General features: G+C 43.2%; 1 protein-coding gene across 1 annotated transcript; it reads left to right on the forward strand.

Annotated features, from left to right (window-relative positions):
* Positions 1–1,313: 1,313 nt before the first annotated feature.
* DDX1 (DEAD-box helicase 1) lies at positions 1,314–26,438 on the forward strand. Its single transcript, XM_075269163.1, has 26 exons — positions 1,314–1,392; positions 5,027–5,078; positions 5,414–5,477; positions 6,809–6,838; positions 7,175–7,271; positions 7,389–7,436; positions 7,671–7,754; positions 8,062–8,145; positions 9,705–9,781; positions 10,680–10,752; positions 10,843–10,919; positions 12,844–12,958; positions 13,819–13,957; positions 14,055–14,115; positions 15,572–15,670; positions 15,848–15,937; positions 16,040–16,228; positions 17,047–17,098; positions 17,178–17,324; positions 18,099–18,190; positions 19,448–19,520; positions 19,617–19,689; positions 20,372–20,414; positions 21,785–21,880; positions 24,619–24,739; positions 26,069–26,438. The coding sequence occupies exons 1-26, from the start codon at positions 1,377–1,379 to the stop codon at positions 26,197–26,199; spliced, it is 2,223 nt and encodes a 740-aa protein (XP_075125264.1). The 5' UTR covers positions 1,314–1,376; the 3' UTR covers positions 26,200–26,438.
* The last annotated feature ends 1,502 nt before the right edge of the window (positions 26,439–27,940 follow it).

Below are 27,940 nucleotides of genomic sequence, written 5' to 3' on the forward strand. Positions count from 1 at the left end.
TTGGCAATGCACTGGGAGCTTTCCATGCTGAATGACATAAACATAATGTGAACAGAGCCTTACGAAAATGGAACCTGTGATAAGTCTCCTAATCAAGATTTCCTATTAGTTCTAGTAATGTCATTGCTGAGGTAGATGAATTAGGCATAAAGTGCGGCAAAGGTCCTGAAGAAGAAGGGTCAACACTGCAAATATTGACTTGCTGCATTAACTCATTCTAACTGCCAATATAAGCTTTTGTTACTCATAATATGATTGCAATTCTATTTCTGTATGTGATAAAAACATCTGACAAACACACATAAAAACCAGAGGGCAGCAGATCATGTGAAAATAGAAGATTTGTGTCATTCTCAAAACTTTTGGCCATGACTGTACAGAATATACCCAGACCATGAACCTACCTGCAGCAACTCCATTCTAGTCAGTTCTGTAGTGAGACAGCTAGAATGGAGTTGCTGTAAGGAGGACCTACCTATAGCATTTACTGAATATACCCAGACCATCATGAGCCTACCTGCAGTAACTATATACTGATAAATCAGGCGCACAGCAATACGTCAGAATTTAGCTCTATATCAGTTATTAGTTGCCATATATTTCCATCATCACTTACAAGAAAGTGGTGCAAGTTATAATAAGCACGTAAGGCTGCGGCGTCAAGGCCCTGTTCAGACCATATGGCAAATCTATCTATCTATCTATCTATCTATCTATCTATCTATCTATCTATCTATCTATCTATCTTATATATGAGTGCCATATGTAGCTATGTCCAGGAATGTGTATTTCCTATATTCCTATTGATAATCAAACATATACAATGTCTCTCTTGGCCAGTTATGGCTCCTTCCTATAGACCAGGGATAGGGAACCTTTGGCTCTCCAGCTGCTGTGAAACTACAACTCCCAGCATGCTCCATTCACTTCCATGGGAGTTCCCAGAACAGCAGAGCCAGTATGCATGCTGGGAGTTGTAGTTTTGCAACAGCTGGAGAGCCGACGTTCCCTACCCCTGCTATAGACACTCCACTCCAGCTGCTCCTGTAGTGAGGTGACTAGATTGGAGTTTCTGGCGGCAGCTCCTATTAGCAACTCCATTCTAGTCACTTCAGTACTGAACAGTCTACATTGGAGTTGATTCTAGCAGTTCCTCCCTCCAGCCCGTACACTAGTGAGGTGACTAGATTAGAGCTGCTGGAGGGAGGACCTACCAGGAGCAACTCCATTCTAGACTGCAGCCTTCTCTTTCTGTGTAACTCGGCACTGTCCTGGATAGCTCCGCCCACAAAGGCTGATCACATGGTCACGACGTCACCGGAAGTCCTTTAGCCCACTAGCAGCTACTGTTCTGTCTGCGCTGGCACCCGGTAGACATGGCGGCTTTCTCTGGTGAGACACATATGGTCATATGCACGGAGTGGGTGGTGAATTGGCTTGTCTGTGTAGTGTAATACATGTGGTGCTTTATGTATAGTCAGACGGTAGCACAGACTGGGAATGTCCAGCCATGGAGTACTACAAGTATTAGCATGCCCTGTCATGTCACCTTACATGGCAAGCCTGCCTTAGCCTGGGGTACACAGTGTCCCCAATTCCCAGCAGTCTGTACGTAGCTGTATATGATGATGTCACCATATATAGTATATATATACATATGTGTGTATATATATATATATATATATATATGTATGTGTGTGTGTATATGTATCTATATATAGCTTTCGGCTAGGGTTGTCACTTCCATCCTGCAACCACAGATTGCTGCGTCGCCCTGAAGGTAAATTAATGGCGTCACTTTGCGACATGTGGGAACTAAGACTGCGACATCTGGTTAAAAAAATTAATCCATCAATACTACATCTTTTTGTGTCTCTCCCAAAATGGCCAGCTACCAGAAAAGGGTCATGTCCCAAAAGAGTGGGTGACCCCCTGGGCTGGTGGAGTGCCCCCAAGTCCGCTCAGCTTCTGGTCATATATGTGACATGGGCGCTTAATGTGGCTGTCACGTTGTAAAAATGGGGCATGATCTGCATATTTAATGTGATAAGTGGTCTTGTCACATCCCCAACAGGGGTGCTTAACAAATAGGCCATAGTCAAGTTTAATTTTGGCTTTGTGTACAGGTTGTCCCAGGAACTGGTGTCGGACCGCACGGATCACATATTGATAACTTATTCTAAGAGCAGTTTGGAGCGCCAAAGGCATCTCTGTTACTGCACACAGCCATGCCCTGCACTGTGCTAAAATGCCCCTGCCATCTGGCACTGCCACTCAAAAAATAATGGGTTGAAGGAGGACGCATTAGAGCATTGGGGGGTGTAGCAGTTTGGCGTGACAGAGCCGCCCTCCGTGCTCCAGATTCCTCATTTGCGTGTTGTGAAATAAATGAATATCTGAGCAACGCAGGCAGGAATTTTCATGGGGATAAAGACGTTACATTGCGGTGAGCCTGACCTGTGGGATTGTGTTGCTGATATAATGTGCTTCACCCTGGTGACAGACTCCCCTCTACCGATTAACCCCTTCCCGCCGATGGCATTTTTTGATTTTCGTTTTTGACTCCCCTCCTTCTAAACCCCATAACTTTTTTATTTCTCCGCTCCCAGAGTCATATGAGGTCTTAATTTTTGCGGGACAATTTTTTCTTCATGATGCCACCATTAATTATTCTATATAATGTACTGGGAAGCAGGAAAAAAATTCAGAATGGGGTGGATTTGAAGAAAAAATGCATTTCTGCGACTTTCTTACGGGCTTTGGTTTTACGGCGTTCACTGTGCAGCCAAAATGACATGTCCCCTATATTCTGTGTTTCGGTACGGTTCCAGGGATACCAAATTTATATGGTTTTATTTACATTTTGACCCCTAAAAAAAAATTCCAAAACGGTGTTAAAAATTTTTTTTTCTAAAAGTCGCCATATTCCGACGGCCGTAACTTTTTTATACATAGGTGTACGGGGATGCATAGGGCGTCTTTTTTTGCGGGGCCGGGTGTACTTTTTAGTTCTACCATTTTCGGGAAATGCTATTGCTTTGATCACTTTTTATTCAAATTTTTATCAGAATTAAAACAGTGAAAAAACGGCGGTTTGGCACTTTTGACTATTTTTCCCGCTACGGCGTTTACCGAACAGGAAAAATATTTTTATAGATTTGTAGAGCGGGCGATTTCGGACGCGGGGATACCTAACATGTATGTGTTTCACAGTTTTTAACTACTTTTATATGTGTTCTAGGGAAAGGGGGGTGATTTGAACTTTTAATACTTTTTATATTTTTTTATATTTTTTTTAATTTTTTTTTTTTTTTTTTTTTTTGCATTTATTAGACCCCCTAGGGGTGTTGAACCCCAGGGGGTCTGATCACTAATGCAATGCATTACAATGCTAATGCATTGCAATGCATTGCAAAAAATCATCATCTCTTTTGCAGGCTGTATACACCAGCCTGCAAAAGAGAGAATTTGCAGACCGGTTGGGAGCCTTTAACAAGGCTCCCGGCTGTCATGGCAACGGGGGGTCGGCCCTGGAGCATGCTCCAGGAGCCGGCGATCCCTGCCAAAATGGCGGCGCCCATGCGCCGCCGGGAAAATGGCGCCTCCGGCGCCTTTGACAGCAGCGCCGGAGGGGTTAATGCCTCCGATCGGTCCGGGGACCGATCGGAGGCATTAGAGCCGGTTGTCTACTGCTTAAAGCAGTAGACACCCGGCGGCTATGACGGCCGCCCGGCTCGGGCGGTCGCCATAGTTACAGACCCGACACGCGCCGTACTATTACGGCGCATGTCGGGAAGGGGTTAAAAACACTTGAATACTCGGCTGAGCATGAATTTGTGTAGTGTAAGGAGAAATAGCAGCAGCTATGTGTGTGTATGTGGCCAGCAGCTGTATACAGTGTATGGCCAGCTGTATATTATAAGATAAGATAATCCTTTAATAGTCCCACAGTGGGGAAATTCAGTATGTTACAGCAACATAGTAATACAGATACAGGATAATACACAGTAATATAATATGGAGGTAGACACACATATGCTGAGAAGAGAAGATATACTAGGAGTCCATAGCAGCTAAGGAGACGGAAGAGAAAGAAGGAAGACTTCATAATCATTAGTTCTCTGTGCGGAGTGATCTTCGTTTGGTCTGATGTAGATTATACAGCCTGGTCGCGGTTGGAAGGAAGGACCTGCGATAGCTCCTTCTCACACTTGGGGTGAAGCAGACGGTCACTTACAGTGCTGCCAAGTGCCATCAAGGTCTCATACATGGGGTGGGATTTGTTCTCCCGCATGGAGGTCACCATGGACAGTATCCTTCTGTCACCCACCACCTGTACTGGGTCCAGGGGGCTCCCCAGGACAGAGCTGGCCCTTCTGGTCAGCCTGTCCAGTCTATTTCTGTCCCTGGTTGATATACTGCTCCCTGAGCTGGCCACACTGAAAAAGATGGCTGAAGCAACCGCAGAGTTGAAGAAGGCCCTAAGAAGTGTCCCCTGGACTCCGAAGGCCCTCAGCCTCCTGAGCAGGTAGAGTCTGCTGTGGCCCTTTCTGTGCAGTGCACCCAGGTGATCAGCCCAGTCTAGTTTATTATTGAGGAGCACGCCCAGGTACTTATAGGTCCTGACTATCTCAATTCATGTCCCTTGGGCACCTCTCCGTTTACTAAAGTCTACCACCATCTCCTTGGTCTTCCCAGCATTAATCCTGAGGTGGTCCAGCTGGCACCATTCAACAAAATCTCCCGGTTTAAGTCTCTGTATTCCCTATCGTCGCCATCAGTGATAAGGCCGACTATAGCAGAGTCATCGGAGTACTTCTGTAAGTAACAGCTGGAGGAGTTGTGCCTAAAGTCAGCAGTGTACAGTGTGAAGAGAAATGGGGCAAGAACAGATTACATTGCAGAGGATATCAGATGATCCAGTAAGTGGGAGATCACTGTGATCTTCCTGAATCCCGTCATCACCCTGTCCTGATGATGTCACATAAATCTCCCTAAATTAATACCATACTCTTTTATATTGCAGAAATGGGCGTGATGCCTGAGATTGCTCAGGCCGTGGAGGAGATGGATTGGCTGTAAGTACGAACAGAGTGCGTTTTCTCTTCATGTCTGTGAAAATGAATAGATCCTAAAGTTTCTGGTAGTTGATCCCTATCTCTACATGATTTATATCCTCCCTCCATGGGCAGCAAGTAACCCGATCACTCAGTGACCTGACAGTCCATCTTGTCTCTCACGTTCAGCAGTGTATTCAGAGTGATTGTCAGTTTAGCGATAGGACAGAAAAAATTGTCTGTTAAGTGGAGAAATAAGCATTCTTCTCTCATAACATATATAGTAAAAGTTTTTTAGAATTGCTTGTACACTGGATTTGTGATTTTTATAACATCAATTTTATCTCCCTGTTTAGCCTTCCTACGGATATCCAGGCAGAGTCCATTCCCCTAATCCTGGGTGGAGGTGATGTGTTAATGGTAAGTGCCCGTGTGGAGAAGGAGGTCTTGTGCAGATCAGGGATTACCTCTGGGGGAGACTAGGTCAGAGATGTAAGGCTATCACCTACCTGTCCTTTCCGAACATGTCATTAAAGGGGATGTCCAGGAAATCCAGCTTTCCGCAAGGAAGCCTTGGAAGGTGAAATATTAAAAAAACAAACAAACACGTATACACAATCCCTGGTGATTTGTGTCTCCCACTGCTGTCCGGTCCCACGTTTTTTTCCGGAAGAAGTCGTCACGGCACAAGACCACTGAGGCCAATTAGCTGCCTAAGGAAACGAATCAGGATGTCATTTACAATACATCACCTGTGACATTCTGTGTCCTGTCCTTAGCCTGGTCATGTGCGGCAAGAGCTTCCGCTGAAACAAGACCCGGCGGAATGGATTGTGGTGGGAGACACCGGAGCATCGGGGACAGGTGAGTATGGTTGTTTTTTTTGTTTTTTTCTTCCTTTTTCACTTTCCCCGGCCTCCTTGCAGAAAACTGGATACCCTGGACAACCCCTTTAATATATATTTTTTTACCTGAATTTGTTGGTCATTGGGTAGGTAAGTGTAGAGGTTGACAGAGGATAATTTCCTGGGTAGCAGAGTTTCGGAGGGATTAGAGGGGGCAAGAGTGTTAGGTTGGAGGTCACAGAGGTGGATATTGCGTTAGCCTGTGCCCTGATCGTGTCCCACCTAGACTAACACATTTCTGCTGACTTAAAGAGGACCTATCATGCATTTGGGCACTTGTGATGTTATATACCGCTGGAAAGCGGTGTGCTGAATTCAGCGCACTGTCGGCTTTCCCGATCTGTGCCCCGGGTGAAGAGCTATCGGTCCCAGTACTGTAGCTCTTTACAGTCAGAAGGGCGTTTCTGACAATCTGTCAGGAATGTCCTTCTCCACAGAAGTGCCTATAGCGCTGTGCAGTGTGAGCGGGGAGGAACGCCCCCTCCCCTCCTGATAATACTCGTTTATGGACGAGCACTGTGAGCAGAGGGAGGGGACATTCCTCCCCGCTCACACTGTACAGCGCTATAGGCGCTGCTGTGCAGAAGGACGTTCCTAACGGAGTATCAGAAACGCCCTTCTGACTGTGAAGAGCTACAGTACCGGCACCGATAGCTCTTCACCCGGGGCACAGATCGGGAAAGCCGACATTGCGCTGAATTCAGCGCACTGTCGGCTTTCCAGCGGCATATAACACCGCATGTGCCCAAACCATGAAAGGTCCTCTTTAAGGTTAAGAAAAGGAGAATTTGAGAACTATATTAGATCTGTAGTATAAGTCACCAATGAAAATCTTTCTATTTCTAGGCTGCAGAGACCGGAAGCGGTAAAACTGGGGTAAGTCTACTTGTTAACTGTAAACCTGTGGACATTAACTTATCCGTATAGGTTTCTTTCTAATCATAGACGTTGTCACTTGCACTTTTTCATCTATAGATAGTATATAGTGGAATTACTTGCAGAAATCCTGTCCAATTGTTTGCGACCACTAAACCACTGATACCGCGGGGTTTAGGGTCCCAATCCTGTGTAGATTCCAGTCACCGCCTGATGTTATAACTCACTGGCAGATGAGTCCTGAATGGTTCAGGACTTCATTTTAGACACATACCAGGATGGGCAGGTTCCCTGTGATAGGATTATAACATATTGAGAAGATTCATTTTTGTTAAGGCTTTCAGCATACCCGTCATCCAAATTGTGTATGAAACCTTGAAGGATCAGCAAGAAGGAAAGAAGGGAAAACTCGCAATAAAGACTGGAAGCTCAGGTAACTCTCTGGTCTATTTACTTTGTACATATGTGTATACATAGATATCTAGTGTATATATGCACAGCATACAGGGGCGGCAGTATCATATTCCAATTATTATTTTTTTCCACTTAGTGCTAAATAAATGGCAGATGAATCCATATGACCGAGGATCAGCATTTGGTAAGCCATTTGTATGTCATGTGATATGACTTTTACCTTATCCATATATACCCAGGGGGTTGTCAGGGGTTGTCACAGAATCACAGCTTGCTGGGGATCCTCAGCAATCGGGGCTGGAAAACCCCTTTAACTAATCCTCAACTGCATAGTGTGAATATCCCCTTACCTTGATCACAGATGACTTGACTATACCGATGACTGAAAATAACATGTACTTATTTCTATTACACGCAGCTATTGGAGCAGATGGCCTATGTTGTCAGAGCAGAGAGGTGAAGGAGTGGCATGGCTGCAGGTCAACCCGAGGAGTCAATAAAGGTAAACCATGATGGTGACCATAAGTGTATTTGGCTCTCTGTGGATATATTGCTGTCATCTATGTTTGCAGTCTTACCTATTGTTAGTACATGATGTTTCTGCGGGGCTAACAATCTAATCTTGTGTACAGCTACATCTTATTGCCTGGTATAGAAGGCATGACACAGGCTCCTGCAGTGACATCCAATCTATCTATCTATCTATCTATCTATCTCCTATCTATGTATGTACCTATCTATCTATCTATCTATCTCATTATCTATCTGGTAAAATAAAAATATGTGAAATAATCTGTGGTTGTTTCCAGGAAAATATTACTACGAGGTGTCTTGTCATGACCAAGGACTGTGCAGAGTGGGATGGTCTACCCTACAGGCCTCCTTAGATCTCGGTGAGTTGAGATCCGCCGTATACATGTCAGTCTGTGTCTTTCAGTCTTGTGGGATTCGTTTATATTGCAGTTCTATGCCGGATTATTAGATTCTCTAGATTTTTTTCATCTTCATGTGTTATAAATGCTCGCAGCACAGTTCACACACATCACTATCCCCATGTTTATACACTGGGAAAGATTCATTATGAATCTGCGCCACTCTTTTGGTGTAAAAACGTCACAAATTGTCGGTTTGTTTCTTTACTCCAGCTATGAACTAGAGCTAGATTTTTGTCAAGTTGCACAGAGGGGGATGTACTTGAGTCATGACCAGGCCCGCACCTTATCGTGAATAGAGAGGAGTGAACACTATTCGAAACAGCCGTTTCGAATAGCACGCTCTCATAGAAATGAATGCAAGCAGCGACTATGTCCATTCATTTCTATAGGAGCGTGCTATTCGAAACGGCTGTTTCGAATAGTGTTCACTCATCTCTAATCGTGAATCCTTCCGTCACAAGGATCATCAAGACTGAAGCACAAAACACCAGTCTTGATGAATCCACCCCTCTGTGGGTTTTTTTTTTTAACCACTTCAGTACCGGGCCAATTTGTGGTCCAGGACCAGACACATTTTAGGTTTATTTTGTATGTGCGGTTTTGAGGGCTGTAACATTTTTCTCGTACGTCTCATTCAACTAATTTTTGTGTCTTTTTTGGGGGACACATAGGGCTTTATTTTTATGTTGTTTTTATTTTCGAATGTGTTTTAATTTTTTTTTTTTTTTTTTATATATGGGAAAATATAAACGAAATAGGAGGGAAATTGTGTCTGGTTTTCACTTTATTTATTTATTTTTATTTAATAACACAAAGTGCTACTGAAAAACTTTATAAAATAGTTTTTCCTCTCCGTTACGGTAACTTTTATTTTATATGGTGTTGTCGGGGGTGGGGCTATAACCTAATTATTATTATTTATTTTTTTAAATTATTTTATTCACATTGTTTTTTAACTTTTTTTATTTTATTTTTTTCAGATTGTGTCCCCATAAGGTCATAAGAGACCTTTGGGGACATCTGATCCCTTTTTTTTTTTTTTTTTTTTTTGTTAGGGAGGATGATTTCCCCTGCAACTGAGGCTGGTACATTTAGCCTCCTGCACACTGTTCTTTACACTTACAGAGCTGATCTGGGTCCTGTAGGTAGATTGTGAGCCCCATATAGAGCTGACAAAATGTACATTTTTTTCCCCCTATCAGTATATCTTTGTAGTATAGGAGGAAATCCACGCAAACACAGGGAGAACATACAAACTCCTTGCAGATGTTGTTCCTGGCAGGATTCGAACCCAGGACTCCAGCGCTGCAAGGCTGAAGTGCTAACCACTGAGCCACCGTGTTGCCCACTGTGATTTTGTTAGTGCTGTGGAGTAAAATATTGAGTATGGTTTGCCAGTGGTGTAAGAGAACGGACAAGTCTGTGAAAATGTGGCGTAAAGGACACTGAATTTGTTAAATGGGGCTTCCTGTGAGTGTTTTTAACCCCTTAATTATAGACAATCTTGTCTTTTTTAGGAACAGACAAGTTTGGATTTGGTTTTGGAGGAACGGGGAAGAAATCCCATAACAAGCAGTTTGACAATTACGGCGAGGTATTTCCTTCTCCTTTTTGTCCTAAGTAACTTATTTTCATGATGTCTGGGTAATGGGGTTGTGTCATGAAAATATTTAACCACTGTCCATAGGGTAGAGGATAAATGATTGATCTATGGAGATCTGAACACTGAAACCCCCACTAATCCTGAGAACATGGGCTGTCTTACCCTGGTGGACGCTGCCTGCTCCCATTCACTTCAATAGGATCTACGGAGATGGCCAAAGTCCAGCATTCTGCTATCTCTGGAGCTCCCATTGAAGTGACATGTTTGTTTTAGTAAATACCTGAATTTTTTGATTTGTTTTGGTGTTCCTCTGTTACTCCTACAGGGAATTTTTAAATAATTTGAGAACTGGATGTTACCGATTGATGGCTGTCCCTGCAGTCTGGCACCATTCAGTCATTGCTTTCAATGTCACACTGACCAGACAAGATTGAACAGAACACTTACTTTTTTTAATGACCTGCTCCGATTTCCGTGTCCCAATGAATACATCAGTAAGCAAAATTGGGGAGGGGGATCCACCTCAATAACAGTGGCAGATTTCGTCTTGCAAACAGGCCCTAAGAGAGTAACAGAATAATGCAATGTTCTAAGAAAGGACAAATCATTTGACAACTGAGTGTTACCTTTCCCCTTATCAGAGTGTGTGCCATTGACAGGCCCGGTTCACATCTACGTTCGGGGCGATGGCTTGGGGACCCCCTGAGCGGAAACCTATACGCATTAAAAAGCGGTTAACTAAGAAACCACACAGACCCCTTAGACTATAATAGAGTTCTTCTGGTTTCCACTAGGTTACTGCTCGAAACATGCGGAGACAAAAGCGCTGCTTGTATACCTTTGAATGCAGTCCATAGCAGATTATGACATGTGTTTTCTTCTTATGCAGGAATTTACCATGCATGACACGATTGGCTGTTATTTGGATGTAGACGCCAGTCGTGTGAAGTTCTCTAAAAATGGTGAGGAGAGCTTACAGAAACCTGGAATATTATTTTTGGGAGTATTAGCCATTGATCTCATCACTAATGTATTTTATTCTGTACTTATAGGCAAGGACCTTGGTCATGCATTTGACATCCCATCTCATTTAAAGAACCAGGCGTTCTTTGCATCGTGTGTTTTAAAGGTAAGGTGCAATTCTATATACCAAAGCGTTGTGCAAAAATTCTCACCATGAGATCAGTGGGGGTTAGATCAGGCAAAGTAGAGCAAAACAATACTTTTGTGACTAGATATTGCTATTAAGTTCTTGTTAGGGTGCCCCCTGGTGTTCTTTTGATATTATTTCAGGATGGCCACTTGCCATCGGTCACACATGCTCAGTAGCTGTCAGACCATGTAGATTCTCTTGTACATGGAGCAGTAGAGTGATGGGTGATCCAAAAGTAATATATTGAGGGGTGATCCAAAAGTAATGATAATCAATAATAAACACAATGAATATAGTAAAAATAATAATTTATTTTTCTACATAGTCTCCTAACAAGTCTATACATTTAGTCCATCTCATTTCTAAACTTAGAATTCCCTTAGAAAAAAAATTCTTGATCTTGACCCTCAAATCTATCGTCATTTTTTGCCCCGGAGGTGTTTCTTGAGCCGAAGAAAGAGAAGTCACTGGGGGCTAGATCTGGCGAATGGGGGGGGGGGTGTGTTCCACCAGTTCAAAGCCCGCTTCTTGGACGGCGGCCACGGCAACTGCAGCTTTGTGAGCCGGTGAGTTGTCTTGGTGAAACGGCACTCCAGCCCGCAATTTGCCGCGCCTTTTCACCTTGATAGCCTCCCGTAATCTTCTTATTTGTTCTGTGTAGTAGGAGCCCGTAATAATGGCTCCCTTCTCCAAATAGTCCGCCATAATAATTCCTTCAGTGTCCCAAAAAATGGACGCCATAACCTTCCCTGCTAAGCTTGACACTTTGAATTTCTTCGGCGTCGGTTCGTTGGCTCATTTCCATGTCATCGATTTGTTATTTAGTTTCAGGATCAAAGTGGTGGATCCAGGTCTCACCCATGGTCACAAAACGTGACAAAAAATTCTCCTTGGAACTTTTCGAGTTTTGCTTTTGAAATGTCGACTTGTTTCTTCTTTTTTGCTCGTCGGCTAAAATTCTCGGCACCCAACGCACGGACACCGTTCACATATGCAATTCGTTCGCAAGGATTCTTTGAATACTGCCATATGAGATCCCTGTGACCTCAGCTACATGCCTGATAGTCACTCTTCGATCTGCCAATACAACTTCTTCAACTTTTTTCACGTTATCTTCAGTGAGGGACGTGGATGGGCGTCCTTCACGATGTTCATCTTCCGTCAATGTTCTTCCCAGCTTAAACTCCTTGGCCCAATGCAACTGTGGAATATGGAGGAGAAGAGTCCCCCAATGTTTCCACCAAGTTGCTGTGTATGTCCTTGGTAGACATTTTTTTCAAGCAGAGGTATTTGATGACAGCTCTGATTTCGTTTTTTTCCATTTTGATGTTCACTCCTCGGCAGTTCGTATTCAAATGAATGTAGCTCCCGGGAATCGTGGCCTATTTAAGTGATTGATTTTATTATTCTTTTTTCCTCTAAGCGAGTAGAGGACTTTTTATTTTTGTGTGCACTAGAAATAACCGATTATCATTACTTTTGGATCACCCCTCGTGTGTGTGTGTGTGTGTGTGTATATATAATATATATATATATATATATATATATATATATATATATATATATATATATATATATATATATATATAAATTTATTGTACTCTAAGGAGATATATTTTTTTTTTTTTCAAGTTCACTTGTGAAAATGTGTTTAGTGGCTTGGCGGTGGGACAACCGCTCTGAAAGGAAGCCAAACTATGTTTTTGTTGTGCGAAAACTGGAGTAACCTTGTGCAACTACTGGGAAAAGATTCAGGCTGTATGATGTTCAGAAATGGACAGCTGTCATTGAGAGTTGGCGTATTTTGCTTGTTATATATTTTGTTATACATATCTGCTAACGGATTAGAATTACATTTATGTTGGCTCACGTCTTGTATCTCTCATATCTTTCCCTTCAGAATGCTGAACTGAAGTTTAACTTTGGTGATGAGGAGTTCAAATTTCCCCCTAAGGACGGTTTTGTTGCACTGTGCAAGGCTCCAGATGGCCATGTGGTGAAATCGCAAAACACCGGTACGTGTACAAGCTCTTCTGTTGCTTTGTCGTAAAGATGAGGTGAATAGCATTAGATTGCAGTAGATATAGAAGAGTTCCAGACAACCCCCTTTAACCCCATCATTTACAGTAAACAATATTACCGCTCTTTGTATATGTGTTTTTACAGTCTTTGGGCATTGTGACTAAGGCCCAGTTCACATCTGCGTTCGGGGAGTCCGCTGAACTGAAACCTATCCACATATAAATGTGGTTACCTTAGGAAACCAACGGACCCCATAGACTATATTGGAGTCCGTGTGGTTTCCGTTCGGTTTCTGAACAAAAAATGCAGAGCGAAAATTTCTGTTTGCACTCCTGTGTAACTTACTCCCGTGTTACGGCATGAGTTACGGTAAGGTTGACGGACCGAGATGTCCCTGCTCTGCCTACTTCTGTATATAGTGGTGATCGGGGGCAGAAAGAGGGAAGTGGTGCAACTTTGGGGCAAAAAAGGGCCGTGCACCAAAGATGGACCACAACTATTCCCATCTACACCAGAAAACTGGCAGAGATGGAATAGTAAATAACCCCCTAATGTATCTAAAAAAAAAAAAAAAACACATTCACCAATTTGCATGGTATATAGGACTTTTGAGAACTGAATACAATATATCCATTGCCCATATGGCAGATTTAGAAGAAAACTATGTAATATTACCCAGATTTTATTCTGATCGAGCTTATTGACAGACTTAACAGCTGCCCATCAGAAAGAGATGTATAGTCTTTCATGCGTCCATATGAGCACAACATGTCGCCCTGTTTGTCCTACGCTCAGTAAAGTTAATTTTATTTTTCCCCTTGTAACTTTATTATTTTAATCTTTTCTATCATAGGAAGTGCCCAGGTGGCACAAACCAAGAATGTTCCCACTGCGCCCAAAGCCCTTATTATCGAGCCCTCCAGAGAGCTGGCAGAACAGACGCTGAACAACGTGAAACAGTTCAAGAAATACGTGGATAGTCCAAAGCTGAGGTAAGCCCTGCGCCCCCTGCCCGCCGCCGTCACACCGCTATTTTGTGGTTGTTATATGTCACATGATAGAGATCGTCTCTCAATATTCTCTTTGAAGGGAGCTGCTCATCATTGGAGGCGTAGCTGCGAAGGATCAGCTCTCTGTACTAGAGAGTGGGGTAAGTGCTTGAATCTAGAATGGGTTCTCCTTACCAGTGATCTATTATATCGCCAAGAAAACCCTAAAAAGAGTACAATAGTTTTATTGTTCAGAAGGACCTAAAGGAGCTTTAAAGTGGTTTCATAACCATAATGAAATATTTAGGCAACTAAAAATGTAACATTTTTGTCATTATAAATAATTTTAACAAAAGCACATTTAGATTTGTAGACAAATGATACAGATTTTTGCAAAATTAAATAATTTGTAGAGTTGTAAAGGTTTTTCTAACCCTCTTAGTTCTGACAATATTTTCTGTCGCTGGATATGACCATGGTGTCCTCATTGTGGCCAGGTTATCTTCTCATACATGTAGTGTCCATATGTGATAACCTGGGTGAGATAAGGACATCTTGGCTGTTTTTCTGAGAAACCCCAGACCATAGAAAATTGCTGCATTTATGTTCATATCAATCAGGACAAAAGATTTCACCACTAAGATGGTTAGAAAAACTCTTTACAACTCTGCAAATTATTTAAAGGGATCCTATCATTGGATTTTTTTATTTTTTTTTTCTGACACATAGGAATAGCCTTAAAAAAGGCTATTCTTCTCCTACCTTTACATGTCTTCTCCGCGCTGCCGTTCGGTAGAAATCCTGGTTTTCTTCAGTGTGCAAATGAGTTTTCTCGCAGCACTGGGGGCGTCCCCAATGCTGCGAGAGAACTCTCCAGCGCCGCCTCCATCTTCTTCTGGAACGCCCTCTCTACGTCTTCTTCCGGCACTGGGTTCAAACTTCTACATATGTGCACATGCCTGTGGCCATTTTTTTGCGAGCGTAAGCGACCACACAAAAAATGGCCGCGGGCATGTGCAGTCATCTCTGCCCGAGGTCCAATGGTAGAGCCGACTGCACATGCGTAGAAGTTTGAACTCCGCGCCGGAAGAAGACGTGGAGAGAGGCCGTTCCAGGCGAAGATGGAGGCAGCGCTGGAGATTTCTTTCACAGCATTGGGGACGCTCCCAGTGCTGCGAGAGAACTCATTTGCATACTGAAGAAAACGGGGATTTCTACTGAACGGCGATGCAGAGAAGTGTGCATACTGTATTTCCTATACTGTGCATAGCGGAGATGTGATAGTGTTGAGAAAACAACCTTCCGCAGCATTATATATATAATATATCACATACACACACACATATATATATATATATATATATATATATATATATATATATATATATATATATATATATAGTGAATGCGTATCACTGCATTTCCTCCATACACGTGTTATGGTGTGCTTATGTGTTTGATAGTATGTTTTTGGACACAAGACTCCTTTAATCGCTGAAATTACAAAATAGTTTTTCTTATTAATCCTTATAATGTAATAACAAAGATGTTTTGTATGATTCGTCCCTATTCACTGCCTGTCTGGAGTTAAAGCCAATGTCTCTGCCTTCACTACAGGTTGATATAGTGGTGGGGACTCCGGGCAGAATCGATGACCTTATTTCAACAGGGAAACTGAATTTGTCCCAAGTGCGGTTCCTGGTACTTGATGAAGCTGTAAGTTGAGGAGACCTGGTATTCTTGTTTCCATAGTCTGGTCCTACAGTCACTTATTGTTTTGCCCCCCTGCTTGCAAATCTGGATGACAATGCATGCATTTTCTATACGGTAACCTATTCCATGTGGTTAAGCACTTACATACAGACTTTTCTTCTCGCTCCCATGTATTTTTAGGATGGCCTGTTGTCCCAGGGTTATTCAGACTTCATTAATAGAATTCATCAGCAGATCCCGCAGGTCACTTCGGATGGGAAGAGATTACAGGTACGGTTTACTCTGCCATTTGTATTGCTATTTTCTTATTCTTTTGTAGGATTCCATTGTCTGTGACCTTTCATAGTCTAACCAGGGTGTGGTTACTTTTAGGTGATTGTTTGCTCCGCCACTCTTCATTCTTTCGATGTGAAGAAGCTGTCGGAGAAGATTATGCACTTTCCTACATGGGTAGACCTAAAAGGAGAAGACTCTGTTCCCGAGACTGTACATCATGTGGTCGTCACAGTCAACCCCAAGAAAGACAAGCAATGGGAGCGACTTGGCAAAAACCATATCAGAGTAAGGAAGTCTATGTATCAGAACTGATTTCAAGGGTTTTGTATATATGGAAGCAAGTGATCTGGAGATTACGTATATTTTAGGCTGTGATGGTGCCAGTGGTGGAAGCTTGAACCTTTGTGTCATCTCTTTACGGCCTGGGATTTATAGGGACTTCTCTCATACATTGCCAAACTTCATTGGGGTGTTATGCAGTACTGCATCACCACATGTGCCAACAGGAGGACAGTCCTGAGAACCGAAAAAGGGGTGGGGTTTGAATAAAAATGGAGGGTATTTTGGGGTGGAACTTCAAATCCCCAATTTTGACAATTTAAAATATTTACAGGAATGCATCACAGAAAATTTCTTTAATTTCTCAGCCTTGCAGCGCTGGAGTCCTGGGTTCAAATCCTGCCAGGAACAACATCTGCGAGGAATTTGTATGTTCTCCTCGTGTTTGTGTGGATTTCCTCCCATTCTACAAAGACATACTGATAGGACAAAAAAAAACTTTAAAGAAATTTACATTGTGACCCCTATATGGGGCTCACAATCTACATTAAAAACAAAAAAACTTTAGTTTCTTTATGTGATGTAAGATATGACATGGATGCATTTGTGCATTCCTATGAGAATAGATTAAACTATGGTCTGTACTTCAGTAAATACTGTAAAAATATAGGACTACACCATATTATCAATACAAAAAAGTATTGGTGCTATCAGGATCGCAGCAACGGCCACAAGGAGAGGAAGTCAGCCCTGACATCATATGCAAAGTGTCACTTCGAATGTCTGGATACAGAAATGTGTGAAATGTCCATTTCTTTCCTCAGACAGATGGTGTACATGACAAAGATAACACTAGGCCTGGTGGAACTTCTGCAGGTAAGACTACCACAGGATACATCTGACTGTCACGTATGACGGAGGAGTAGTGCGACTCACCACAGCTTTTATATTCTAGAAACCATGTCAGAAGCCATAAAGATCCTGAAGGGAGAGTACACACTACGGGCCATCAAGGAGCATAACATGGACCAGGCCATCATATTCTGCCGGACTAAGCTGGACTGTGATAACTTGGAGCAGTACTTTATACAACATGGTGGAGGTAATAACCACAGCATTGCAGGGGACTCCCAACATCTAAGATGCCTGTGGTCCTCTAAAGCAGGAGGGCGGACAAGCTCGTAAAAGTGAATGGAGAGAGCCACACATGTATTATGGCTACCTCTTCATTTGTTGTTTAATCATCTGGCAGGTTGAAGGAACCCTGTTCTCCACATGGATGCAGGTCACAAATCTGTCAGACTTTCCTGTCTAAGGTGGGATTACCTTTTGAAAAGGTAGAGTTGTCAAAATACGAGAATTCTGATTTTGATACCAATACGATACTTTGGTTTGTAGTCAGCCTGGCAATTCAAATGAATAGCGGGCAGCTGCTACATTCATTTGTATGGCTGGGTCATATGGCTTCTATTCTAATGGCTAACCTCTTGTCTGTTTTTATTATAATGATCAGAGGATACTAAATGTAGTAGTCGGTGCAGAAAACTTTATACGGATTCCTCATTGGTGCAGTATTATGTTGCTGAATGAATACTGCATTGAGTCGTCCTCTGTTTGGGAAGACCCAGGGATGCATTGCCATTAGAAATGAAGCTAGGTTGATTCCCAATATGGGATTTAACTAAACTTCCCTTCTGATCTCTGTAACCATTGCGGTGCAATGTATTTAGCAGATGGATTGGCTGGTATAAGGAGTGAGTGAGAAGACAAATTCTTTCCTGTACACCTGCTGTAGCCTGCATTGTAATACGCATCTGATGATACAGTTATCGCAGCCTGATGATCTGATATATGCTTCCATTTTTATTTTTCTTAGGTCCTGATAGAAAAGGACACCAGTTCTCATGTGTATGTCTTCATAGTGACCGGAAGCCACATGAGCGAAAACAGAATCTGGAAAGATTTAAGGTACAACAGCGCCCCCTGCTGACAAATGCAAAGACCTGTAGTTTTCTATACTGAATGTGCTTCTTAAGATTCTCCGGTGTTGTTAAACCTACAGAGGTCACTCTTGTGGTTTGATGATCTTAGGGAATAGAATAGAGCTTGTTCACACTCTGAGGATTTAGGGGTGGATTCTGTGCCCAAATCCTGAGAGAGTACGCGTAAAAGGGACAGGTCACCGTTTCAGCTACTGACTTCTGTTACAGATTATCCAAAACCTCTTTGGTTTATGGCAAATGCTTGCCCATTGTGTATGGTTTTAGAGGTTTCCTACACACATTCCCATTACTTGGATTTGGCCCTGGTCCTTGGACTATTATCCTTGTCTCTAATGCATTTCTATTGTTTACTTATAGGGATTCTATCATTAAAATCACATTTTTTCTCGATTGCACTTAGGAATAGCCTTAAGAAAGGCTATTCTTCTCCTACCTGTAGATGTCTTCTCCGCACCACCATTCGGTAGAAATCTCGGTTTTCTTCTGTATGCAAATGAGTTCTCTTTCAGCACTGGGGGTGGGCCCCAGCACTCAAACAGCACTGGGGGCGTCCCAAATGCTGTGAGAGAACTCTCCAGCGCCGCCTCAATCTTCTTCAGGAACGGCCTCTTCTTCCGGAGCTGGGTTCAAACTTCTATGCCTCGAGCCGAGCCGACTGCACAAGCCCACAGGCCACAAGAAAATGGCCGCTTACACAGTAAGCTGGTGTGAGTGGCCATTTTCTTGTGGCCTATGGGCTTGCGCAGTCGGCAAGGTAAAGTAGAAGAAGAATAGCCTTTCTTAAGGCTATTCCTACATGTGATCGAGGAAAAAATGTGATTTTAATGATAGAATCCCTTTTATATAGCGCCATCATATTCTGCAGAGCTTTATAGACATTGTCAACATTGTCCCCATTAGTGCTCACAATCTAAATTCCCTTTCACTATGTGTTTGGAGTAATCCGGGGGCTGAGAGGAAACCTACGCAAACACAAAGAGAGAGCATGCAAACACCTTGCACGTGATGTCCTTGGCAGGATTCATACCCAGGACCCCAGTGCTTCAAGGCAACATTGCTAACTACTGAGCCACGATACATAATGAGATCTGACAACTCTTCAGACTATTTGACACTTAGACCATAGTTTTCATGTTCTAAATAACTTTATAGACATTTAGTGTATAAGAAAATATCTTCATCATCATCATGTTTAACTACTTATTGCATCAATTCTTCATAGAAAGCTGACGTTCGGTTCTTGATCTGTACGGACGTGGCTGCCAGAGGTATCGATATCCATGGCGTCCCTTATGGTGAGCATCTCCGGTATGGTAACTGATATGGACAATAGCTGAGTTGGTTGTGTTTAGATGGCTAAATCTCTGATCTTTTTTTTTTTCCCCTTGCAGTTATCAATGTAACCCTTCCAGATGAGAAGCAGAACTATGTCCACCGCATTGGGAGAGTGGGCCGAGCTGAGAGGTATTGTAGAATTAGAATGTCTCCTCCTTATATAAATCCCATTTGGCCATGTGTCTGTTATTATGTAGCCCCTTGTTCTGTCATGTGCCAGCTGTCTGCAGTGACATCTATTCTTTGGTTCAGGAGCATTGGATGCTAAAATAAGTGGTCCCGCCATTATATATCACATACAATGTAGATTATTAAAAAAAAAAAAAAATCACATTTCTTCCTGTCAAGTTACCATTTTTACTTACATGATATGCTGCCCCCTGGTGTTCAGAGTGTGTATCAATGTGCATGTCCACCTAATGAGTGCTGATGGACACACATGCTCAGTCACTCTCCCCACAGCTAGGTCTATGAATCTATTGTAACAAGGGACTAGCATTTTGACTGCCAGAAGGAGTAGGAGACTGATTATATGCAGAGCCAGTTATCTTGTAAAAGGACAAATTGAGGTAAACCATGATGACTACAATAACAACACAATTGCAATGAATACACTGTACATTACTTGAAACTATTATTACACAGTTTAGGACTTTTGGTATGGCAATAACGTATGGGATTTTTAGACTGTTTATCAGTCCGGCTCTCCATCCTTCGGGTCCCGGCGCAGAATTGAACCTATCCTAAGATTTTATGTTTGGTCTGTAAATGCTCTGGCCCGTGCTCTCATTTGTTTCGTATTCATTTTCAGAATGGGACTTGCAATTTCTTTGGTCGCAACAGAAAAGGAAAAGGTAAGGAATAAAAAATACTAATTATCAGTATTCTTATATAATACCGTCAGATCGGTGCTCATGGACTTGAAATGGGATGTCTGGGTTGGTCATTTGACAATGAGTTGATCATGGAGTGTGCTGCTGCAGAACTTCCTGTGGTAGAGGTGGAAGCCTCTCTGTCACAACAAATATGACTATTATGGCATAGACAAGTAGAGAACCGTTGTGAATGGAGCAATGGTTGGGCAGATCGTGCACCACAATGGGAACACCAGAGATAGCTAAGTGCTGTACTCTGGCACTGCCATTGAACTTCTTGGAGTGGTGCACGAGTGGCCCAGCTACCGTTCCAAAAGTCCCCCATTCTCCAGATCAGTGGGGGTAGGAGTGGAGAGACCCCCACTGATCTGAAGTTGTTCCCTATCCTATGTTTACCCCTTTAATTAAAGTAAATCTGCTGGATTTTGGGAGGCCAGGCCCTGCCCGACACACTCGCGTTTTAAATAACTGGTGTGTGGCCAAATGCTTTAAAAACTGCAAATTCTTAGAGATGAGCAAACACTATTCGAAAGAGCCGTTACGAATAGCACGCTTCCATAGAAATGAATGGAAGCGGCCGACACGCAGACTTTGCCGGCGGCCGGGCGCTTAACCCCCCCCTGTGTGCCGGCTACGTCCATTCATTTCTATGGGAGTGTGCTATTCGAAACGGCTCTTTAGAATGGTGTTCGCTCATCTCTACAAATTATGGCACAAACAATGTCTATCTATGCTCCAAAATTATTGATCATTGTTCTCTCACTTAAGGGGGTTGTCTCAGAAGCAATGAGTTCTCACTATCTGCAGGTTAAGCTAATGAAACCAAGGCTCCCTTGTTTGGATGGAGCGTTCAGCATTTAGTGTCTGTGGGACAGACAGACAGCAAAGTATGTTGTGTGGCTTACCTTTGTCACTCCTATAGAGTGATCTAATGGATTGGCGGTCCGCACATGACCTTGGACCCCCATGTCCCAGCAGTGGGACCCTCAGTAATCCCAGTCTGCAGATAGGTGATAATTGTTCATTCTTAAGCAGCCCATACACCTTTGATAGGTATGGCGACCATCTAATGTATATACTGGTTGATTTTCCCCTGACTGCTGATGTTGGAGCTGGTTATGGATAAGAGATTTGGATTACAACTCCTTGATCAACTTTGATTCATTACATACGCTCTGCTCTAGCCAACCATGCATGTGTATAGGGAAGACTGGTAAGATGGAGAGCATGCATGTGTCCGGCCTTAGACAATGATCTCACAGAGCAGCACCCATTGGTGGTCACTGGGACTGTATTGAATTCTCTATAACCTTTCTCCGAGCAATAAACAAGCCTACATTTTGTCCTAGGTTTGGTATCATGTCTGCAGCAGCCGTGGAAAAGGTTGTTACAACACCAGGCTGAAGGAAGATGGCGGCTGCACCATCTGGTACAATGAGATGCAGGTAATGTTTCATTCCACTTATACTGGTCTTGTAAAAGCACTTGTAGTAAACAGTTACCTCTGCCTGTATATACAATATATCACCAATGACGGGCAGCAGTGACTTTCCCCAAGTGCACACCTCTATTCTGGACAGCTGTAAGCCTAGTCTCACATTCAGGGAATCCAGCGCTGAGCATCAGAGATCCGATTGCAGCAGTTCTCTCATTCACTCTCATCAAAATTGCTTCACTGTATATGTGGGGAGCTGAGCTGCAGTCAGGGCACCAGAAGCAGGTCCGGAGGCTGGATGTCGGCCCCCTGTCCATCAAATATTTATGGCTTATTTATAAAACAGTTAAAGGGATTCTACCATTAAAATTGAATTTTTTCTTGCTAACACGTAGGAATAGCCTTAAGAAAGGCTGTTCATCTCCTACCTTTAGATGTCTTCTCCGCGCCGCCGTTCCGTAGAAATCCTGGTTTTTGCCGGTATGCAAATGAGTTCTCTTGCAGCACTGGGGGCGGTCCCCAGCGCTCAAACAGTACTGGGGGCGTCCCCAATGCTGCGAGAGAACTCTCTAGTGCTGCCTCCATCTTCTTCAAGAATGGGGTCTTCACGCGTCTTCTTCCGGGGGTTGGCTTCAAACTTCTAGGGCAAAGCCGCCAGCCAGAAGAAAATGGCCGGTTACAATACTGCTCACTGGGATGCCATATAGTGAGTGTGTTGTTGGCGCCGATGATCCCCGTTAGCTCTGCTTGAGGAGAACTCTGTGACTTCTGGTTACCTTCATAGTTCTCATTCTTAATTGTCTACAAATTTAAATATAGTTAAAAGGGTTGTCTGAGAGATAGATAGATAGATAGATAGATAGATAGATAGATAGGAGATGGATAGATAGAAAGAAAGAAAAGCCTTCACGAAACACCCTCCAACAAGCTACCTTCTAAATGACATAATTCAGCAAAAATGTATAGTTACCCATATACATGGGGTGGTCCCAGTAACATTTTTTGATTATCCGGTGATGATCACCAATATTCTGCCCCCTCCCCTCCCCCTACTTACCTGTCTTCTTCCTTCCAGACTTCCTTCTGCAGGGAATGGTTCCTCCTCCTTCTGTGACGTCTGCCCGTGCATGCGCAAAAGAGCCAGCGTCCCAGCTTTACGCCTTAGCTGACCCTCCATCACTATTGCGCAAGCGTGGCAGTCCAAAAGAGCCGCCCACGCCTGCGCAGTAAAGATGGAGTGCTACAGCACAGTACCAGGACTGCTGCAGAGTCAAAGAAGAGGAGGAGTCGTTCCCGCAGAAGGAAGCCTGGACAGGAAGAAGACAGGTAAGTACAATGGGGTAGGGGGGATGGGCTGAGTTCATTGGGAAGGGCTAGTAGTGGGTGGGATAGATAGGGTGAGAGCCTACAACTACCATAATGCATTGCAGTAGCTAAGACAGCAGGAAGCTAAACCAATAAACAAATGCAGAAGATGCCAGGAACTCCCAGAGAAACCCAGAAAACACTGCTAATGGTATTTGGGTGCACTTATTAACCCATAAATAGCGCTCAATGAGCGCTGTATACACGGCTATGGACACTGCTATAAATCAGCTGCCCTCTGACCCGGCAGACACGTGATCTGCCGGGAGCAGTGTCCTGCCAGAGCTGCTGGGTCCTACAGGACCCCAGATCAGCTCTGTATACTGTGTATACAGTGTGCAGGAGTCTGTATTTCTCCTGTAACTGAGGTTAAATGTACCAGCCCCAGTTATAGGAGAAATCAGCCTCAAGTACAAAAAAAAAAAAGTGATCAGATGTCCCCAAAGGTCTCTTATCACCTTATGGGGACACAATCTGGGAAAAAAATAAAATAAAAATATAATAAAAAAAAGTTTTAAAATAAATGTAAATAAAATAATAATAAAAAATAAATAAATAATATGCTAATAAAACGCCGTTATTAAAGGTTATAGCCCCACCCCCGACGACACCATACAAAATAAAAATTACCGTAACTGAGAGGAAAAACTATTTTATAAAGTTTTTTAGTGACACTTTGTGTTATTAAATAAAAAAGAAATTATAAATTGAAAACCAGACACAATTTCCCTCCTATTTTGTTTATATTTTCCTGGATATAAAAAAAAATTAAAACACATTTGAAAATAAAAATAATATAAAAATAAAGCCCTATGTGTCCCCGAAAAAAGACGCAAAAATTAGTTGACTAAGACATACGAGAAAAATTTTACAGACCTCAAAACCGCACATACATAATAAACCTAAAATGTGTCTGGTCCTGGAGCACAAATTGGCCCGGTACTGAAGTGGTTAAGGGAGTTTTCCAGCCCAAAATCGAGTTTTCATATTGCAGATGATCTTTGCGGAGTTCGGGGGTTACATTCTCTTTTGTAATATTTATGTAATGCAGTATCTTATGCCTTGAAAATACATGTAAATAATCCCAGCTCAGGTTTCTTATGTTGTGGGATGCAGTGCATCGGCATTCTGCTCTGGATTAGGCCCGAATGAATGGGCCTAATATGGAGGGAGTCTAACGCCATAGCTGAGTCAGCCGCGGTATCCGTAGCAAGATAGGGCATGTCGCTTCTTTTTTTTCGCTACTACCTCAATAGGAGCCGTTTTTGGCAGCGCAGTTTGAGACGGATTCCACATCAAAATCCGCTGCCCAAAAACTCTGTGAACATGCCCATTAGAGACCATGAATACGTCATCTCACAGTGTCCTATACCTTTTTTTCAGCTGCTGTCAGAAATTGAGGAGCACTTGACCTGCACCATATCCCAAGTGGAGCCTGATATGAAGGTGCCTGTGGATGATTTTGATGGGAAAGTCACCTATGGACAAAGAAGGGCTACTGGGGGTAAGTCCTGAGCTGCTGGAACCATCTTGATACATCTAAATGGCTTATTCCCCTTCACTATTATTCGTTTTGCGCAGCCCCCTGGGAACATATTACTCTGCATTGGAGCTGCAGGCAAAAAATGTTAGAAGATTAATATTCAAGACTATTTGCGAACTACCGTATATACTCGAGTATAAGCCGAATTTTTAAGCACCGTTTTTGTGCTGAAAAAGCCCCCCTCGGCTTATACTTGAGTCAAGCAAAAAAAAAAAAAAATATTATATATTTTTTTGGGGGGGGGGAGGGGTGTCTATGACGAACGGCAATAGTAATGTATAGAATCTCCCATAAAATAGTGAAAAAAAAAAAAAAAAAGCTTTAAAAAAAATAAAGTAACAGTTGTAAATCCCTCCTTTCCCTACAATACATATAAAAGTAGAAAATGACTGTGAAACACAAACACATTAGGTATCCCTGTGTCTGACAGTGCCCGGTCTACTGAATATAGGGGATCTGCAGTGCTCCTGTTCAGTCGGGAAGGGGTTAATAGGAGCACTGCAGATTCCCTATAGTCAGCCAGACTGAATTCCAAGTGGGGGGAAGAAAAACAGTCCTCAAGCTCAGGGAAGGGGCAGACAGACAACCAAAACACCCCCTCCCCTTCCCCAGCAACTACTGCACCCAAAAACTCCGACCATTTTCATTTTTGAAATTTTCCAGTAGCTGCTGCATTTCCCCCCTCGGCTTATACTCGAGTCAATACGTTTTCCCATTTTTTTGTGGTAAAATTAGGGGCCTCGGCTTATATTCGGGTCGGCTTATACTCGAGTATATACAGTATTTTTTTTATTTTAGGTGCATTCACTTTATTGCCTATTGCCTTATGTTATATATCCCTTAAAGGGATATTCCAGGAGTTATATATTGATGACCTATCCTTTAGCATATTAATATGTGATCAGTGCAGGACCCTCAAAATTTCGGTTAATGCTGTGGCCTCTGTACTGAATACCAAGCACAGCGTTGTATGTTCCGTAGACGCTATTAATTCACTTGGATGGGACTGAGCCGCTACTGTTCTGTGTAACCAACAACTGTGATGTCATCAGCACAGCAAAGAGAAGGCAGCGCTCATGAACACCATGGTCTCTAAAACAGCTGATAGGTGGGGGTCTTGGGTGTTGGACCACCGCTGATCACATATTAATGATAGGTCATGAATATGCAAGTCCTGGAAAACCTCTTTAAGTTTTAAAGTCTATTTATCGTATCTAAATGAAATGTATTATGTTCACCTTAAACACTCCACGATTCACCAGATGAATTCCTATTCTCGCCTTCTTGTAGGAGGCCTCTATAAAGGACATGTAGATATCTTGGCACCGACCGTACAGGAATTGGCTTCTCTCGAGAAGGAGGCGCAGACGTCTTTCTTGCACTTGGGATATCTACCCAACCAGCTCTTCAGAGCCTTCTGATATGAGATATGGCGGCATTCAGCATCGTGAGAAATCTGATGCCCCAACGGTGTATCCAGCAGCTGAGCACCGCTATCCACCCACTGACCAGCACTTGTGCTTATATGGACTTTTTGTTTCTTATCTTGGATTTTCCACCTTTGTTTTCGGCCATATTAGACTTTAATTTAAGAGATACATCTCCTAGTTCTGTTCAGTGTTTGACAATGTTCAGTGCATGCAGTGGAAATAGCAATAAATGCATCTAATGAATATCGGCGTCTTGTGATGTCTACAGAGATCTGCTATTTAATCAAATGACAGGTCGGTTATAGAACAGGGACCTCATTATAAGATCCCAAAGATCCCTTGTCACCATATCAGTGCTATCTATGATGCGTTGTCATAGGGGGTTATGTTACAGACTTTCCATTGAGACCCAGGAGCTTTAAAGAGGTTGTTCCATTATGGACACATATCCTTTGTCCTGTGTATAGGGGATAAGTGTCTGGTCACTGGGTCCCACTGTGATCAGGAGGACATGGGTTGAAAAATCCCTGTAAATCCTCCTCATAAATGTGCTTGCATGACTGGTGCTCCATCCTCTTCTATGGGCCTGTTTGGACTGTAATCTACGGCAATTCCTTCAGCCCCATAGAAGTGAATGGAGTATTGGTCACACAAGCACACTGGTGCGCCATTCACATGGGAGGCCTTAGGGGGACTTTCAGTCCTCCGACCTCCTGAACACTGGTGGACCTAGCAATCGGACATTTGTTCCCTGTCCTGATGATTGTGGTAAGTGTCTATAATGGGATAACCCTTTTACGTTATCCCTGCTGGATACAATACCTTGTCATCTGTTCTGTTCAGTCCTGAATATGGCTTCGTCCTTTTAATTGGGGCTTCTGACCACCCCCTGCAACACAGCTGTTCAGATGAATGGTGATAGGTACAGATCTCCTACAGCAGTGCGTGACTGGGTGTTTACAGAAGATTTGGGATTGCAGTGCTATACCAGTGCTTTTCTTCATTTTTGGGTTCTCTGTATTAAAGAGGACCTTTCACCATATCCGGGCACATGCAGTGTTATATACTGCTGGAAAGCTGACGGTGCGCTGAGTTCAGCACACTGTCGGCTTTCCCGATCTGTGCCCGGTGTGAAGAGCTTACGATCCGGTACCGTAGCTCTTCTATGGTCAGAAGGGCGTTTCTGACCATTAGCCAGAGACGTCCTTCATTAGCCAGAGACGTCCTTCTGCCTCGCGGCGCCTATCGCGCTGTGCTGTGGAGCGGGGAGGAACGCCCCCTCCCTCTCCTGATAATGCTCGTCTATGGACGAGCTGTGTGAGCAGAGGGAGGGGGGCGTTCCTCCCGGCTCCACAGCACAGCGCGATAGGCGCCGCGAGGCAGAAGGACGTCTCTGGCTAATGGTCAGAAACACCCTTCTGACCATAGAAGAGCTACGGTACCGGACTGTAAGCTCTTCACACCGGGCACAGATCGGGAAAGCCGACAGTGCACTGAATTCAGCGCACTGTCAGCTTTCCGGCAGTATATAACACTGCATGTGCCCGGATATGGTGAAAGGTCCTCTTTAAAGGGGCTATGCCACAAAAAGTATTTACACTCCATCCATAGGATAGAAGATAAATACCATGATCAGTAGGGGTCTGACCACTGAGACCCCCACGGATCGAGGCGCTCGGCTATTTGGGCCCGTCCGTCTGAGCCTAACCAGTGAGGAATTGGAGACAGAAGT

The sequence above is a fragment of the Leptodactylus fuscus genome, chromosome 3 (genome assembly GCF_031893055.1).
Source record: "Leptodactylus fuscus isolate aLepFus1 chromosome 3, aLepFus1.hap2, whole genome shotgun sequence".
In the NCBI taxonomy this organism is placed as follows: Eukaryota; Metazoa; Chordata; class Amphibia; order Anura; family Leptodactylidae; genus Leptodactylus; species Leptodactylus fuscus.